The sequence below is a fragment of the Pseudochaenichthys georgianus genome, chromosome 15, assembly GCF_902827115.2.
Source record: "Pseudochaenichthys georgianus chromosome 15, fPseGeo1.2, whole genome shotgun sequence".
Taxonomy (NCBI): Eukaryota; Metazoa; Chordata; class Actinopteri; order Perciformes; family Channichthyidae; genus Pseudochaenichthys; species Pseudochaenichthys georgianus.
In genome coordinates this window covers 37166222-37184482 of record NC_047517.1, presented here as the reverse complement: position 1 = coordinate 37184482, position 18261 = coordinate 37166222, and the positions used below count along the sequence as shown (strand labels likewise).

The 18261-nt window shown below is 42.7% G+C and overlaps 2 protein-coding genes across 2 annotated transcripts in view; one reads left to right on the top strand and one right to left on the bottom strand.

The window, feature by feature from the left end:
* The window catches only part of crls1 (cardiolipin synthase 1), a 404081-nt gene that overhangs the window by 119608 nt on the left and 266212 nt on the right, over positions 1-18261 (top strand). The gene's annotated exons all lie outside the window — the stretch shown is intronic.
* kif11 (kinesin family member 11) overlaps positions 1-18261 on the bottom strand; it is a 33355-nt gene that overhangs the window by 6822 nt on the left and 8272 nt on the right. The window contains exons 10-24 of the mRNA XM_034100004.1: positions 16867-16963; positions 16673-16768; positions 14668-14756; positions 13636-13723; positions 13474-13547; positions 13279-13393; positions 11810-11881; positions 11575-11710; positions 9708-9880; positions 8970-9095; positions 6795-6950; positions 5745-5884; positions 3868-4028; positions 3656-3774; positions 1369-1591 (exon numbers count right to left, since the gene is read on the bottom strand). Of these exons, the coding sequence (XP_033955895.1) occupies positions 1369-1591; positions 3656-3774; positions 3868-4028; positions 5745-5884; positions 6795-6950; positions 8970-9095; positions 9708-9880; positions 11575-11710; positions 11810-11881; positions 13279-13393; positions 13474-13547; positions 13636-13723; positions 14668-14756; positions 16673-16768; positions 16867-16963 (1865 nt within the window). The remainder of the gene's footprint in view (positions 1-1368; positions 1592-3655; positions 3775-3867; positions 4029-5744; positions 5885-6794; positions 6951-8969; positions 9096-9707; positions 9881-11574; positions 11711-11809; positions 11882-13278; positions 13394-13473; positions 13548-13635; positions 13724-14667; positions 14757-16672; positions 16769-16866; positions 16964-18261) is intronic.

Genomic DNA, 18261 nt, shown 5'->3' with positions numbered 1-18261 from the left:
AACTGCATTTTGGGAAGCGACGTGGAGCGTTGCTGCCTTCAAAAGTTGAGCAATGTTCAACTTTTGACACCTCGTCAGCCAATGAAATCCCGTTTATGCAAATCTGCCAGTACAAGCGCTAGCCAATCAAACCGCGTGTATGCTGGGAGAGACTACGCAGGTCATTTCCTCATATTCCAAAAAATGGAGGGAAAGTTCATTACAGCGGTCGTGAATCACCCGGTGCTGAATGATCGGTCTCTGTTCATCTACCGGGATACAAACCGGAGGAACCAGGCATGGAGGGAGGTGGCAGAGACAGTGGGTGGAACTGGTAGGTTTTCGCCTGTTTGGGGAGTTTATATCCAGTTTACTTTGTTTTAACATTGCTATTGCTTTGTATGTCGGGGGCGGGAGATTCATGTGATTGGTTGTTGGTCGCAAAAAATCCCCAAGCTTCAGACACGCCCACCTCCAGCCGCCAACGCACGCTGCTGTGTGGACGCTCCGTGAGTGTTAGCGATGCTAATGTAAACACCGACCATATTACGTCCAAAACAGTCGGGCATTGTTTCTGATAGCAACGTTTCTGATTGGGCCGTGGGTCCACATTTCAGATATTACCTCATATCGGACGCAAATCTGGATCAGCTCCGTTGTTCCCCCGTTTTTAGAGATTTGGGTACGGAGGAAAAGAGAGGGTTTTATTTCCTGACGCTGCGTGAGTTCCCCGACACACCGGGGACACATGGGGATGTATAGAAGAAATAAAAAGTGCATTTTGCACGATAGGTCCCCTTTAAAACACAGACCATGTAATAAACCCCTAATGTCAGAACTGAACACAGAAGTTGAGTATTCAAATGTAAGGACGTTTTAAAACAGAAAAAGGCATCCGGGTTAATAAAGCTCAGCGCAAGTTCAACCAGGAAACCCGTCTTTACTCATTCATTTACTTATTCCCAGTTTACTACTCTCTCCTCTCAATCAGTGATCGGGGCATCACTCCCCAGCTAAACCTATCACTGCGCTCTATTCCCACAAGCCTATCATAGCGCATTGCTAAACCTCTCAATCTGCCCTCTCCCCTTCCTCACAGTTGTCATTTCAGGCGACTCAACGCAGCCTCCTTCCTCCTTCCTTCCTTTCTTCCAAAGTCAAGCTTAAACCACTACTCTTCTGACCGACCTCCATCAATCCCTTCATGCCTCCACCACCACCAGCGTCTAGACCCCAGGGGGGGGGGTTCATCGGATCAGTTTTCCCCTCCCGAATGATAGTCCAGCACAACGGGGTCTATCACCAAACACCATTACATGCATCTGTGTTTTCCCGGCAATACATATACATCGTTACATCAACACTGTCTCCCGATTGAAATGTAAGTACCGGTGGGGACGTCCTGCTGCAGCTCCTCCTGCAGGAAGCCGGTCACCAGCTGCTGGCCCGTCTCCACCCCCCCCCTCAGTTCCTCCTGCTGCTGGCCCAGGACGTCCCGGTCCCTGCAGGTCTGCTCCTGCACCGCCTCCAGAGCGCGCTGCACCCCCGCCTGCCGACTCGTCAGATCCTCCTGAGCCGAGCGCAGCTGGTCCGCACAGCGAGTCTCCACGCTCTGCAGGAGAGGAGACAAGGAGCACGTTAGAAGAAGACGTCCCTTACAGCAGTGGGTCCCAACCTTTGTCAGTCAGGCGCCCCTTGTGCAATTGGATATATTTTCGAGCCCCGCCCTAATCCGGTTCCCACCCAGATTGGTAGAATTAAATTATATATAGTTGAACAAACATTACCTTTTCTCTGCTAATAATAACAACAAGACACAAAGATCCAACTCTAATTGTATATATTATTATGGATTGAACATGAACCAAAGTGCTTGTATTGGCAGATGATCCTGTGCCACTGAAATAATGAGGCCTAATTGAAACGATTACAAGTACTGCTTTTCCATCCGGTTCTTTAACAGTATTTTTATAGGCTGTTTTTAAGGGAAAAACTAAACAAACTAGAAGCAGAATTCACATTGATTCATGTTATGTATAGTGTGGATTATGGGCAGCTAGCACAGAAGTAAGTACTGTACTTATGAGGTACGTAAGTATTTCCACTTTTGCTTCTGTGTACTTCTACTCCACTACAATTCAGAGGTACATGGTGTACTTGTACTCCACTACAGTTATGTAATACCTTTAGTTACTCTACAGATGTGGATGAATGATGTGAAATATAATCAAGTCTTAAATCAGACTTTAGTTCCACCTGGAGTAAATTCACAAGCTACCCTGCAGTACACCGCTTTTACTTAAGTACTTGATCCGAGTACTTCTCCCACCTGACATCAGCCATTATAGATACTATGGCCATCTGAGTGTTTGTGGTTTGTTTTTAACTGTTTAATACAGTTAATTATTCAAAATGTCAGAGTTCCTTATTTTGAAACTGAAACTTGCACTACTGTTCAAAATAAATAACAACAAACCTGGAATTATGCATTTGGGACTTTTTTTTTGCTTTTCCTTGTTGTACCGAACCGTGACTTCTGTGAACCGTTACACCCCTACAAACGAGCATTGACCACATCGAGCGCTGTCGATTAGATTGTCACTTTTGAACGCTGTGTGCACGGCGCTGCAGTCTGTGAGCGAGATGCCCCGCCCCCGCACACAGACGAGAGAGATCTCACCGAACACGTTAGATGTCAAGAGAGATATATGCCTCATCATACTTTTGTTGATTTTGGCATTATAGCTGAAAGACTTGTCGTGGGCTCGTCCACTTTTCTTTTAACTGCCGGTTGTGTTAAAAATGTGTACATTTTATGATCAAAAATGCCTGCCTTACAGGGACATTTCTTTCTCCACTCTGTTGTGTTTACACAGAGGATATATACATGCACACACACCACCACATGCAGAGGAGAGGTGGCAGAGCAGAGAGGGAGCAGTTGGGACATGTTCTGAGTCTCAGGAGAAGCTTTTTGATGTGATAATGAAACCTAACACTTCGGTGTAATTACATCTGAAGACCCACAGGTACAGAGGTTTGGTTTTGTGTTTCACATTTCCTTTCAGAGTGCCTTTGTTTGGTTTAGAGACAGGTTTTGTTGTTATTAAGATTTTATATTTTTGCCTTGAGTTTTTATTCATTTAGTTTATCTTTTCCCCACATTATACATTCAGGTGAAGCATTTGTTCCGAGTGTTTTTTTAACTTTGGTATTAAAAAAAATCTAAATTTCACATTTTATATCAAATGTATTATAAATAATAAATGCATTAAATATTACAAAAATAAAGCCTAAAGACCAACAGCATCTGATTTCCTTTTCATTTAAAAGTGCATTTGACAGAGACAGATGTAGTGTATTTTTGAAAACCCATTTTGAGTTATTATATTTAACTATATTAAACATTTAGTTTGAGTCTTTCATGCATTTCGATTTTTCATTTACTTAGCTTTACTTTGAATATAATAACATTCCTAACCTTGAAAACACAACCGTTAAAATTAAGCATCATTGAAACTTTTATAAAACATACACTAATGCTAAAAATAAAATTTAAAAAACATACATTAAATAAAGAAAATGGTCTGCAACTGGATGATAGTCAGTCAGGCACAGAAAGCCTTTTGCCGATTAACAGATAAAAACAGAAAAAGGTGAAAGAGAACCCATGTACCTGTTGGAGGGTGTGCGCGTCACTGGAGGTCTCCCCCAGCAGCGACAGGTGTTCCTGGGCTTGCGTCTCTGCGTGCTCCCCGACCCTGGAGCTCCACTGGAGGTCCCGCTGCACCAGACCTGCAGACAGGAAGCGACGCCATCAGTAACCATGCCAACTGAGTGCACTTTAGATGTGATTTTTAAAAAAGGTCTAAATGATGCGTGGCGTACCGGACACGGAGCCGTGGAGGTGCGAGCAGTAGCCCGTCAGCTCCTGCAGCGCCACGTGCTTCTCCTGGGCGTTCAGACGCAGAGCGGAGGAGAGCGAGGAGGAGGCGGAGGAGAGGAGGTCCGTCTGAGCCGAGGCCTGCAGCTCCACCGCACCGCAGCCGCTGGACAGGACACACAGAACAGGTGAGTCGAGGCTTTTATTGTCATGGAATATAGCTACAGTGTAGTTATGACGATGAAAATCTGAGGTCACAGGCTCCTCCCACAGTGCAACATAATACAAGAGATAAGAGTGCAAGTAAATACAAATAAAATAGAATATAATAGTGCAAGAATAGTCTATATACAAGTAATTGGAATATGATATATTAGATAAATTGTTTTATACGTTTTTAATTTACAACTTTTATTTTTGTTATAGAGAGGCGAAGTCCCTCCCCTTCCGGTGGAGCTCCATGGGACCTTATTTCGGAAAAATTATTGAAGTCAATGGAGAGAGAAAGATTATCTTTCGATCCCGTTTGAATTGTGCCACGAATTACACACATGATGTTTGTCAATTTAAAAGATAATTTTACAAGTCAAAAAAATCTAAATGTGTCGTAAAACTGTGAAGTAACACTGTGTTTGTGTGAACCGCTCAATGAACTACATCTCCCGTCTCGCACCACACACCAAGATGGCCGTCACGTTGGAACATTTCACTGATTTCTTTCAGAACGAGGCAGAAAGTATTAAAAGAGGTGAAAATCACTGCAAGTCTGGGCACGTTGAGAGCTGTGCATACACACAAGGGGAGTAACGGCCCGTCGACACGGCCGCGAAGCTTCTGCCCATTCACTTTGACGTCACAGCAATGTTCAACTTTTGAAGCTTCGATGGAAGCGTCAGCCAATCAAATCATATGCCAGTAAAAGCTCTAGCCAATCAAACCGCGTGCTTGTGTGTCCGGGGCGGGAGATTCATGTGATTGGTTGGTTGCTTCAGACACGCCCGCCGGCAAGCTTCAACGCACGCCGCCGTGTGCACGCTGCGTTAGTCGGTTCCGTGAGAGCCAGCATGCGGGACCGGGACTCTGGGATTTGTAGTCTTTCTAGTTGCGTATTTTTCATAGTCTTATATTTCAGCAGTTTTACGACAAACTGTGACTTTTTTTACATGGAAATTATTTTTTAAGATTGACAAACATCATATGTTTAATTCGTGGCACAATTCAAACGGGATCGAAAGATAACTTTTCTCTCTCCATTGACTTCAATACATACTTTTTACGAATAAGGTCCCATGGGTCGGCAGTAGAAGGGCGGGACTTCGCCCCTATAGTATTATTATATATAGCACTGAACAATTTTTATTTTTGTCTATTTATTTACACGCATATAACAAGGTGCCAGCGCAGGACAAGTGGATAAAAAGAGAAAATAATTGCTGTTACTTTAATCTTGTTTTATTTATATACATTATTTAGTTAACGGTTATTTTTACTGCTTACTTTCTTTGTGGTCTTAATAATAACCCTGGTAAAACTTATAATCGAATATATAGTATTTATTAATGTGTTCATTTACATTCGTTATATATTTACTCACATGACATGGTGCCAATGTCAAACAAGTGGATTTAAAAAGAGGAAAATCATTGTTTTTTACTTTAATCCGGTTTTGACCCTGGGTCTTTGCGGATATTTTTCCCCTCCTCGTGTGTGTGTGTGTGTGTGTGTGTGAATGTTGTGCTGCGCCTCGGTTCCCCTAGGCCTGGGCGTAACAATCTTGTTTTATTTATATATCTTTTGTGTTAACAGTCGCTCACTTTCTTTGTGTTTTGAATAGTAACCCTGGTAGAACAACAGAACCTCCAGGTGTTAGTGTGCGTCCCACCTGCTGATGTTGTCCTGCAGGAGGGTCAGGGGTCTCTGCAGAGCGCTGGAGGACGAGTGCAGCCCGCTGAAGTCGCTCTGCGTCTCCATGGAGATCAGACCCAGCTGATCCTGTAGGAACTGCATGGTCTGCTTCATACCCTGAGAGAGGCAGGACCACGGCGATGTCAGCAAAATCATTTGTTTATTTACAGTTATTTGCTAAACGGGTAGCAATGAGTCGGACCAAAACATTTCAGACGTGTGTATCTCACACGGCAACTTGAATTCATGTTCCTTTGTTATTCATGTTTTATGATCTTTGCTTTTAAATGAGTGTTTTTAATGTTTCTTAATCAGGGTAGATGCAGGAATCCTGAAGTCAAGTGTAAAACCTTTCAAGACCTTTTTTAAGACCCTTTCCACACATTTTAAGACCTCATCGCCACTTGGAGTTTTAACCGGTTACCATGGCGACACACTTTACCTCACATTGACTATATGCAGTATTGACTGTCCTTCCTCCTTATCTTCCAACCATTTGGACGCAGACTTGCATTTCCCCATAACGATGTTGTTTCATTCAGGCAGACGGTAGAACACAACCTCTCTGGACACTTTATATACTTACTGAAAACAAGCTGGAAAATGCCCTTTAATACTTTTTAAGACCCCGCGGACCCCCTTAATGTCTTTCATTTTGTGAAGCACTTTGAATGGCCTTGTATTGAAAGGAGCTGGATAAATAAACTTGCCTTGCAAATAATATATTTGATCACGACTTGTTATGTATGGTCAGAAAGAAAATGATCCTCGCATCTATGAGTAGGCATGAAGACAATTATTTCTTATGTTTTAAAGCATCTTAAAAAGGCACATCAAACCCGGCACCTTGTACGTATATTATCCAAAAACATGTATTCTTATTTACACATTTATGAACATTGATCTTATATGTGAATTTGTTGAAACCTCATGCACGTTCTGGTTGGTTGCAAGTTGAAACTAAATCCAAGTCTAAAAATCAGCCTCTTAAAATCAAATCGGGAGCTTCCGAGTGAAGGCGTCTCACCGCCTGGTGTTTGTCCTGCGCCGCTTTGATCTGCTCCTGCAGCTTGTTGTGTTCGTCCTGCAGCGAGCCGAGACTCTGCAGCGCCTCCTCTCTCACCCCCCCCAGCTGCCCCACCAGCCCGCTGAGGACCACCGCCAGCTCCTTCATCGCCTCCACCTGAGAGCGGGGGACAGAGAACGGTGCACGTGAGATACTAAGTGGAGAAAAGTCATGAATAGAGTGGTGCAGGAATGAGTCCTGAAACCAGGAAGTGAGTTAGCATGTTACCACTTCCGGTCAAGCCCCCAGGAAGTGCGCCGGTCTGTGAGGAAAACATTAGTTGTGGACAAACGGCGGTACTACACTTCCGTATCGGTCCTCAAGTTGTAAAATGTGCTAATAACGTTATTCTGAGTTATTTTCCTCGGCTTTATGAACGCGCATCTGAGAGTGGGAGCTCGGGGGCGGGGCTTAAGGGGCAACTCAACTGTGCATGCTCTGTGAGCGCACATACGGGTACTTTTGCGCTGACGTCGTGTGACTTGAATTTTGAATTGAGCCGTCCCTTATACTATCTCTTAACGTCTCCCTGCCGACAGGGACACCCCTCCTGGCATGGCCCTTGGAAGATGCGGCGGTGTTTTTGTTTTTTCCGTCACCGGAACACGCTTTGCTGGCAGCAAAAAGAATCCCACCAGACTCCTTTGCCCCGTCAACAGAGGGATGTCCTTGTCTGTCATTTAAAGCGATAAAAACTCTCGATCTTCTCTCAAATTATTACATTTTGGGGACGTCCTCGGCTCGAGTTCAGGGCGTTACGAGTTACAAGAGCTTCAAATGACGGCAAGACGCCCCCCCCCTGGCAGAAACGCTGGTACTCGGCTGTAGTTCCTTTATAGCAGGGGTGTCAAACTCAATTTCACCACGGTCCACATCAGCATTATGGTTGCACTTACAAGGGCCGGTTGTAACTTCAAGACTATATAAAAATGCATATATAAATATGTTATATATATAAAATAATGTTATTGCCTCTGCATTGGATTATTATCGGACAGGGTAATAACTTCATAATTAACTACGTCTGAAAGCAGAAGTCTAGGGAAAATAATTGCAAGTCTCTTCAGTGAGCATGTCACAAAATGATTTAAAAAGAAAAAAAGTGAAATCTTGAAATAAAAGTCTAATTCTGAGAAAAAAGTCAAATGAGAGATGCATTGTGGGACATGTAGTTTGTGTGCTTCTGTAAATCAGCCTGTAACCGTTCTTTGCAAGCTCTTGTGGGGCCGCATAAAATGAAGTCGCGGGCCGGATTTGGCCCCCGGGCCTTGAGTTTGACACCCCTGCTTCATAGCATAACGTTAGCATTTTGCTTCTGGTGATTAGATTTATGATTCGACCATTATAAAAGTAGGGTAGACATGTGGAGATTATCTGGCTGAACAAAACGTGCATTTATCAAATGGGTTCGTTTTCCACAGACCTTGTTTTTTTACAATATTCAAAAATCTTATGGAGAAATCCCGTTGTTTGTCTGTCGAGGGAACCAGCAGCTTACTTCCGGGTCGGTCTACAAATACGTCATCACTGCACCGCTCTATTGTATCTATATTTGATTAAGCAGTTGGATATATTTCATTTTATTTAACTTGCCAGTTTTTTACTTTTTGATTTCTATGCTACATTGTGTGTAATATTTTTATTTTACATCTTCATTTCTCAAACATACTTGCAATAAACCTGCATGCAAGATGTTTACGAAGAGCTTCAATCAGACAGACAATAGACGGGAAACAAACAGATTTCTAACTGATATCTTTCAATTAATTTCGTTTTTAAAAAGAAATATAAAAAGGCCTTTCTTCAAATTTAAAAACTGATCGACACCAAAGAAATAAATGTTATGAAAAGCGATAAATGGGACTAAGTACGTTTTCAATGTTTCAACTTTACAAATAGTGCTTCAAACTATTTGGAACAGCCCTTAAAGCTTAAAAAAACTACTTAATTTGTATCTCTATTGAAAGAAAGCTAGTGTAAGAAGATGATAACAAAGACGAGAAGTAAAAGAACAACATTCATTCATCCATCAGAGCTTTTTGTGGAGCCCAGCGGTGTGTTTGGATGTGGAGGAGGAGTTGAGGAATCTTGACGGAACCACATTTCATCCACATTTTACTCAAAATTTGGACTCACCTTGTCGGCCAGATCTCGCTGCGTCTCCACGGTAACCCTCAGAGTGTCGCTGAGCTCCTTCACAGCCGACACACCCATCAGAGTGCGAGTCACCAGCACCTCCTCCATGTCCTGCCGGTGCTCCTCCTGCACACAGAGAAGTAGAGAAACATTCGATACGTTTGTCTTCGATCCACCTGCCAGCTCCGAGTGATTACCCGCACCGATAAGAGTCAACGTCTGAGGAACATTTACCTTCTCTGAATTCATTTAACAATATTTATAGATGGATGGGAAATGTTTGGGTTGCAGCAGTATCAAAAACACAAGGCAATGTACATAAGAGAAACTAAGACACGGAAACAAACAGCCCAATATATTTCAGAAATAGAAACAAAATAGCATTAGAAAGGTTTGATGCATTTATGTAGGCCAACCCGAGTGTTTGCTCTCCGGCTCCCTCAACAAAAAGCCATTAAAAACGTAGAGGCAGACTCATTCAGCTACTTATAAGCAACCCCTTTTCTAAAAACAGAACGTTATCCCAGACGAATCTTTAAAGAACCAAACCTTATCTTTAAGCTCTCCCGTGTTTGAGACAAGGAAGCCGGGAGTGCTACAAAAGCTGCCATATTCTCAATTTTTAAAACGTATTCCTGCAGAAATGTATAACCCCATAATAAAAGCAGCTTCACACCACAGGCACAACCCTTAAGGACCCCTCCTGTGTGTCGAACAGGGAGAGGGCCCTGAACTCACCAGCAGCTGCAGCAGGCTCTCCTTGTCCTGCAGACACAGCGCCTCCTGCTGCTTCACTTTGTCCTGACAGCGACTCACGCCCTCGGACACCAGCTGCCCGACCCCCCCCACGAACGACTCCACGGTGGTCAGAGCGCCTTTTAGCGCCGCCTCGTTCATCACCACCACGCCGTCTGGACAGAAAGACAGAAACACGTCATTATAACTAAAACCACACGACTATTATTGGTCACTTTTAGTATTTTGTTAGATTTCCTCAACTTTATTATTTTCTCCTGTTAGTCTGTTCTTGGTTATAATTGTGGTTTAAGTATTGTACGCCTTCAAGCGAAGGTCAACTATGTATGGATTGTCAATTGATGCACAATAGCAGAGTTCCCGTTAGCCGGTAATTACCGGACTACGACCGGTAAAATGTGCTGAAGACCGGCAAATCTAAATCTCTCCGGTCAAAGCGTCCGTTCAAAAATAATTTCCCCTTAGCGCAATACCACATCGGTTGCGCAACTTGCGCCACTTATGTGACAGACAAGAATAGTCAACTCTAATGTCTAACACTTAATGTGGAGAAAGAGATGTCCTGGATGGGTTGATTGTGCGTTGATCTGTTGGTAATGCCTCGTGGTTCCGGTGGGCATGTAAACAAATGCATAATGCTGCGCTATACATTGTGGCCTCCCTCACCCGGTTGCATAGCGACACTTATTGTGTAGGTGTCTTTTAATAAGCAGGTAGTCTATCATTAGCTAGAACCAGCTGGATCTGATCGATATGGACATAAACGCGAGTGAAGTCTGATCTGACGGGAGAGAGAGATCAGCTGCTGCTGACGAGTCGACACGCAGCTCTGCATGATCACCTGCAGCGGTGAGCGGACAACACACACTTCAGGTTAGAATATCACACGTCGCTATTTTAGTTACCGTACTTTTCGGACTTTAAGCCACGACTTTCCCCCCCCCCCCCCATTTTCTTTGTACAGCTAACGGCCACTAGGGAACCTCCTAAATCTATGGATTTTACAGGTAAAATTAACCACCTTTAACGCTACGGGCTCTAGGACCGGTCCGCGCCCGCCACCTTTAAGGGGCGGGCTCCAGCAGGAAAAGCTGGAGGCCGGAAAAGAGTGAGACAGGTAGCGCGCCAAAGTAAAAGTGGAACCGAGAGACAGAACGAGAGCAAGACAGACGGACAAGTTAGCTGCTGCGGCTTATATGCAGGTGCGCTTTATAGTCCGGAAAGTACGGTACCTCTCAAACTACCTGAACTAGTTATAGATATGTTTAGTTTTACTGTCGGGTCACGGACTGACGGGCTGTCAGGAGAGGGAGAGCGCTCCGTTTATTATTCCTGTGTTATTGTAGTTACTGTTCGCTTTTGAATAATGTAGTTAATCTACTATGATTAGTTTGTTTAATATCGAATCACCAATTTGTTTTAAAGCTCAATAAATAACAAAGAAGACCTTTGGCCGGCACTTTTCTCATTTTGTCCGGAAGATTTAAACTTTAACGGTCATGTTGACTGGCGGAAAAATATTCTAACGGGAACTCTGTACGATAGTAGAGACTAAGCTGAACACCAGTAGCTTTGAACAATGTACCAAATGTCTTTTCTATGTGTCCCTGTTTCTCCTCTGGCTACACATATATTTGTACTTAATTAAAAAGAGAAATAAAATGTACCAACAGTGTCCGTGACAAGCAGACATACATGTCGGACTCTGAAAATGCAGGATTGCCTCCAAACATTTTGAGCACCTGCTCCAAAGAACACTTTTGGATTGAAATGGCATTTTAAATGTGTGGGAATAACTCCACACGACGACCGTCTCTCTGTCGGACCCCCTGCTGCTCTGGGCTCTCACCGATGGCCTGAGAGTAGCCGCTCAGCATGTGCTGCTGTTTGTCTCCGTGCTCCTGAACGCAGCGCTGCATGCTGCTGAACGCCCCCTCCATGCGCTGAGAGAAGCTCTGCTGGATCTCCCCGTTGTGCTGCTCCACCTGCAGAACAAAGCACGTGCGTTAGTTCCCGATTTAAAGTAGCAGACTGTTCAGTCGTTGATCAGACGGACTCGACGCATTGAAGGAAAGATATTTGACCTTTTTCTTCCTGTCCAGCTTTTCATGCAGACCCGAAACGTCGCTGGTGCTGGCGTCGACTGTACTCAGCAGCTGGAAGATGATACGAAACATTTTAAATTAAAACTTTGGGGTAAGTACTCCCTTAAAGGGGTCCTATCATGCAAAATGCACTTTGTGATGTCTTCTCTACATCAACATGTGTCCCCGGTGTGTCGGGGAACTCACGCAGCGTCAGGAAATAAAACCCTCTCTTTTCCTCCGTACCCAAATCTCTAAAAACGGGGAACAACGGAGCTGATCCAGATTTGCGTCCGATATGACGTAATATCTGAAATGTGGACCCACGGCCCAATCAGAAAATTGCTATCAGAAACAATGCCCGACTGTTTTGGACGTAATATGGTCGGTGTTTACATTAGCATCGCCAACACTCTAGGGATGCATATCGTTGACTTTTTTACGATACCGATACTCAACCGATACACATCGTGATACTTTGAAAATGTATCATCCCACAATTACTCCCACGAAGCGCTTTACGATATAGTTAACATGTCAAATGAATATTACATTCAATTGTGGGACTTCTTGGACCTTGTAGTGCTGAACAAACAATGAAAGGTACATAAAACATATGAAGAAAACCGATTATGGAATATCTTTTATAACACATCAGGTGTGCCGCGTGAATAGCACATCTTGTCGATGCAAACAGACGTTATAATTAATGTTAAACCTGAGATTCGACCAGAGAACAAATACATAATAGAATAAAGGTCATGAGATCTCGGCATTGCACAAACAAACAAATCTCATCCTTAAAATCAACATTTGCCTGAGAGAAAACAAATCCCATCACAGTCCATTTGTGGGACTTTTACCTTTCTAGTGTCGAACAAACAATGAAAAATACATAACGTATGAAGAAAAACGATATGAAATCTAATTTATAACACACCCGCCATCACGGGCCACGGACTCACTTTTAAAATTTATTTAAACATGTTTTTTTAAAGTATCGAAACCGGATCTGATTTCAGTACGGTATACCGTAGCCACCGGTATCCGGTATTTCGGTAATACCGGTATGCATCCCTATAACACTCAGAGCTAACCTGTACTGGAGAGCATGTGTGTGAAGAAGCAGGAAGTAAAAAGGAACTCAACCGGCGAGAGAGAAAGCCTTTGAGCTCCAGACTGTTTCAGAGAGGATCCTTGATAATCCATGATATGGCGTTTCATCACGGCAGCATTTAGTTTAGACGGTAGCTGCCGGGTCCCGCATGAGCTCAGACCCCTCCTTTTTTTTTTTAAAGCTTTATACCCAAAATTAGCACTTTAGAAACAGGAAGTGAAACAGAGGGATATGAGGCGTGGCTAGAATGGGCGATCTGTTCGGTATTTTGATCAAAACACTTCAAAGACATGTTTTTTATATATTTGTATACATATTGCCTACAAATAGGTGCACTTTAAGTAGTGTGTACCTGTCCGGCAGTGTTGTACAGGGACTCCTGCGCCGCGCCGAGCTCGGAGCTGATAAACTCCTCCTCAGTCAGCTTCTCTTGGGTCTGCAGAAGATCTTTACTCGTCTCCTCCAGCCTGAAAACAACAACAATTATCATGTTAAAAATAAAGAAAATATCTACAGCGCCATCGTTCATAATCTTTGGATCAGTCACCTCTGCTGCTTCTCGTCCAGGTCGACGCTGCACTGCTCCAGCCTCGTTTTACTGTCAACAAACAGCTCATTCACCTGCAGACGGGAACCCAACCAATACATCACGGACACCATTACACGTTGTTACTGTCGTTGAGATGATGTTAATCCCCGTCTCACGTACCTTCTTGATCTCCTCCTCCATGGCGGCAATCCGGTCGATGTACTCGACCGAGTGCTCCACATGAGAGCTGATCTGAATCATCATAGACCTGAAACACACACACACACACACACACACACACACACAGTTAACACACAGCTAGCATCAACATATCATATTATCTAAAACAGTGTTTTTCAAAGTGGGGGCCCCGACCCCCTGGGGGGCCACCAGGGGGGTCACGCAAAGTTTGAGGGAAAGGGGATTTTTTTTTTAAGTTACATTTTTTTATATATGATATTAATAACTACTTATCTATCAATCTTTGTGTCCTCCTTTGATGCCAATCTTTTAATATTTTTTATTTATTAATATTTTATTTTATTGTTTTTAAATCTTACGACTGCCCTTCAAGCCAATCAGAATCGAGCTGCCGCTACTGAGAGTGAAACTGAGTATTAGCTCAGCTTTTGGAGCAAGTGAGAGCTAGAGAACATTTCGCTCTGCAGCTGGATGAGAGCACGGATGTAGCAAATATTGTTGTTTAATATATGAATATAAATATGTTTATTGATAATATTACTGTTGAATATTATATATAATATTATTACGGTATAAATAGCTTTCAAAAATGCTAAAAATATGTTAATTGTTCATATTACTGTTCAAAATTATATAATATTAGAAAGACAGAAATCACTTTAAAAATGCTTTAAAAATATGTTTACTGTTGATATTACTGTTTAATATTGTGTTAAGAATGTTTATAACAGAACACACAATGAATGACAAACAAAAGATAAATACAAAAAAAAATTAGAACAATAACTGATTATTAATTATTAATACAAATATATATTGAGAAAATGTATTAAGCTGTGTGATCAATTTGTCATATTCTCCATCATAATGTACTCATCATTTACCAAAAAATATATGGTCCCCGCCAGAGGATAATGCTATATTGGGGTCCTTGGCATGGCAACGTTTGGGAACCCCTGATCTAAAGGACAATGCCAAACGAATGAACTGGTGTTTGTCAAGTTGACCTACTCGTAGTTCTCTGAAGACAGATAGACTCCGTTCTTGTCTCGAGTCGCAGCCAGATCTCGCTTCAGACGCTCGATCTCCTCCGTGTATTCCTGAAGGGACAGAAACACAAGTCAGTATATTCCTTAAAAAGCTGTTTAAAATGTACATCCAAGACATTTCTGGAAAAAGTAAATCGTTTGTTTTTCTTGTGTGTCAGTCATCCACACCAATCAGAAGTGCTGTGCTCCACATGCACCAGCCATTGTTAACCAATCAGAAGTGGCCCATGATAGAAGGTGATAGACGGATTGATCCAATCACCTGCCAAGTGCTTCTGAAAGTGCCTGTCCTTTCCAAATGGCTTCCAGTGGAGCTTTAGATGCTTTGGTGAAAGCATCCGAGTCAGGTTAGTGATGCTCCATCACATGTTTCTATGACAGGGAGAATCTGAAACTGAAGCTCGACTTTAAAGCAACGGAAGTTTCATGTAAGTTTAGTTATTTCACTCGTAGCTCGGGCTGCGGGGTGCTAGAGACGGGAGCACGTTGATACGACCTTCCTAGCCGGAGGTATGGCCGCATTTTACAATAAACTTCCGTTGGGTCGCTTAAAAACAAATATCGCAATATCTGTCAGAAAAATCACAATTGGATTATTTCCCAAAATCGTGCAGCCCTATTTGATAATCGATGAATCTATCGATTAATGAAACGATTAATCGACTATTATGCCTTGCACAATTTCTCAAACTCTCTGATTTAGCCATCAACTTTTAGATTTCGCTTGAGGTTGTTTTAGGCATGTGGAAACTAACAATGAAGACAATAAAGATGAATACTTGATTCAAATACATATTATTAAATTAACTAAACACATTGTTTACAAAATTAACATAGCTTTTTATTTAAATTAAATAAATAATATTTCACATCAAAAGAAACAAATCATATTAAATAATCTGAAGACAGAACTGTGAACAGAATAGCTGAAACTTTAACAAAATAAATAACTCAGTTTCCTCTAATCATTAACCCATGTTTGCATAATGTAGTTACTCCGTGTGTAGCTGCTAGCATGCAGAACACCTGACGTGGAAACGTTCCTCGTGGACGGGGCTACAGAGCTGCTAGAAAGACAGTGGAACCCGGTGCATTCCTCCGTCTGGACGTGGAGAACTTTTGCTAAATGTTTAGCCAAATCGACACGGGTCAAGTTTAACCACACCTCGGAGCGCTTCTCTCCACCGCCGCGTGTGTGTAAACCGCCCCGCCCACTCGCACACAGACGGGGGAGAGAGATCTCTCGTCTGGATTGGAAAGGTCGAAAATACATCAGGCGCATTTTTTTGTGTTTTTGCATTTTAGAAACGAGTCGGCGACACCGAGACTGAGAGATAATGTTTTTGTAGCAATAATCAGGGGGGCACATCACTTTCTTAGTGAGTTACTCAGATGAGTACCAGGAGACAGCGTGTGGTACTCGCCCCACACGAAGCGTGGTCCTCCATTGACTGTTAACAAGGAACACGTGTAGACGAAATATGTGTTTCGTTTAGATGTTTTGAGGTACGCAGGTGACACAAGTGACGTTACGCAATTCAGATTTTTGCCGTGCATGCGTACCAGTGTGCACCCCTGGCAATACTACATTTAAATATCTCCAGTACCGATAAAAAGACCGATAACGTTGGAGCTTAACGGCGCGTAAAACACACACGATGACGTCACCAACGAATCAACGACTGAATTAGTTGGCAACTAATTTGGTCATCGATTTTAAACGATAGTTGTTGCACTCCTAATTTCCATCATAGCAAAATGCCTAAAAACGTTATCATTTGATTTGTTCACCGGTTTTCGTATAACAATCCGTTGATATGACGTTCACTGCCTCCAAGTATCTTTTAGGATAGGTTTTAAAATCATTTTACTTATTTGCAAAACTCTTGATTGTTGCTATATATTTCATTTAAATAATTACAGACTCTTAGATTCCCCGCTGTAATTTCCATTACTATGAAATCTACCTTGATGAGCGTCCTCTTGGTGAGTTTCTGGTTGACCTCGGGTTTGTTCATGATGTTTTTGGCTCTGCTGGCGTACTCCAGCGTGCTCAGAGTCTCCTGCGCAGACGGACAGAACAGAAGTACAAGAACAATGAACATCCACAGAATAAAAAGTATCCATCTCAAAGCAGGCATGCAGAGACGCCGGGACGTACCTCCAGGTTGCTGGAAGACGGCGACACGGTGGCGATGATGGAGGTTTTTGTTCGTCCTCCCAGAGAATCCTGCAGGATGCGGGTCAGCTTCGACTCTCTGGGGGAACAGCAGATCATTTATCCAAGTTACAACTAAATCACAAAAATGATAATAATAACTATAAACACTATATTGTCCGGCAGCGGCTCAGTCAGTAGGGGCTTGGACTGGGAGCCGTAGGGTCGCCGGTTCAAGTCCCCGACCAGACCTAAAATATGGAGAGTGGACTGCTACTTGGAGAGGTCCCAGTTCACCTCCTGCCCTGCCGTGGTGCCCTTGAGCAAGGCACCGGACATCCCTCTCCGCCCCCACTCCCACTGCTCCCCGGGCGCTGTACAATAGCTGCCCACTGCTCCTAGTGCTAGACTCCTGGTACTATGATGGGTTAAAAGCAGGACACATGTCACTGTGTGTGCTCTGCATGTGTGAGCATTAAAGAGGGGTTCATCCCTCCAATTCTTTCTATATAATAACTAATGACTATTATCATGTTTATATAAAAATAGGATGAGAAATTAAACTTGTCTTGTAATCTGAACTTGTAGGAATGAATTTTACTTGATTATTTTAACACTGGAAATAGGTGTATGTATGTAGGTGTAAGTAGTGGCGACTCGTCATCAGCCCCACCTAGTGGCAGAAAGTAATGCAAATAATAATAATATGCAAAACAAATGCATGTTAAAATATATTTTAAGATCATGTTTAGTCATCTGATTCGTCTGTACGTTGCTGTTTTAGTCTGTGTTCTTCTAATTAGTGTCTACAGTGTGCCTATTGAGCCGTTTTGAGCGATGTGGGGCAAGCCCCGATCCTGCCCCTCCCTCTCACTGTCAAAGTGAATGGGTGCTGTAAAAACTACACTGCGCATGCTCAGAGTATTTTTCTATTCAATGTGTGCGGCAAAAAAATAATTACCAGTGGGGGCACGGTGCTGACGTACCTACCAAACGTCATCTCATAATTCAGAGAGCTGATTGGCTGCAAGTACGTGTGCCGCGAAAAGTGTAGTTGTGAAGAGGAGACGAGAGAAGTTAATTTTATGTCATATATTTAGTTGATCTTCTGGGTTTTGCCTAAAGGCTATTGCTCTGCTGGATCGATTGATATTGTGACCTCGCTGATGAGTGTCTGTGTTTTCCTTATATTGATCTGTGTGAGTATTTAATTACAGAATTATCTTTTTATCCTGCAACTGGATGACTAACAACTAAGATATGCATTCTTCCCTCTACTACTTTTGTTTGTTTTGCGGATGTATAAACTGTCTAATTGTTGAAATAGTAGAATAAAATAATTAAAAAAGTTCATTCATGGGGAAACCTGAGAAGGGTTCGTTCAGTTGCAAAAAAACG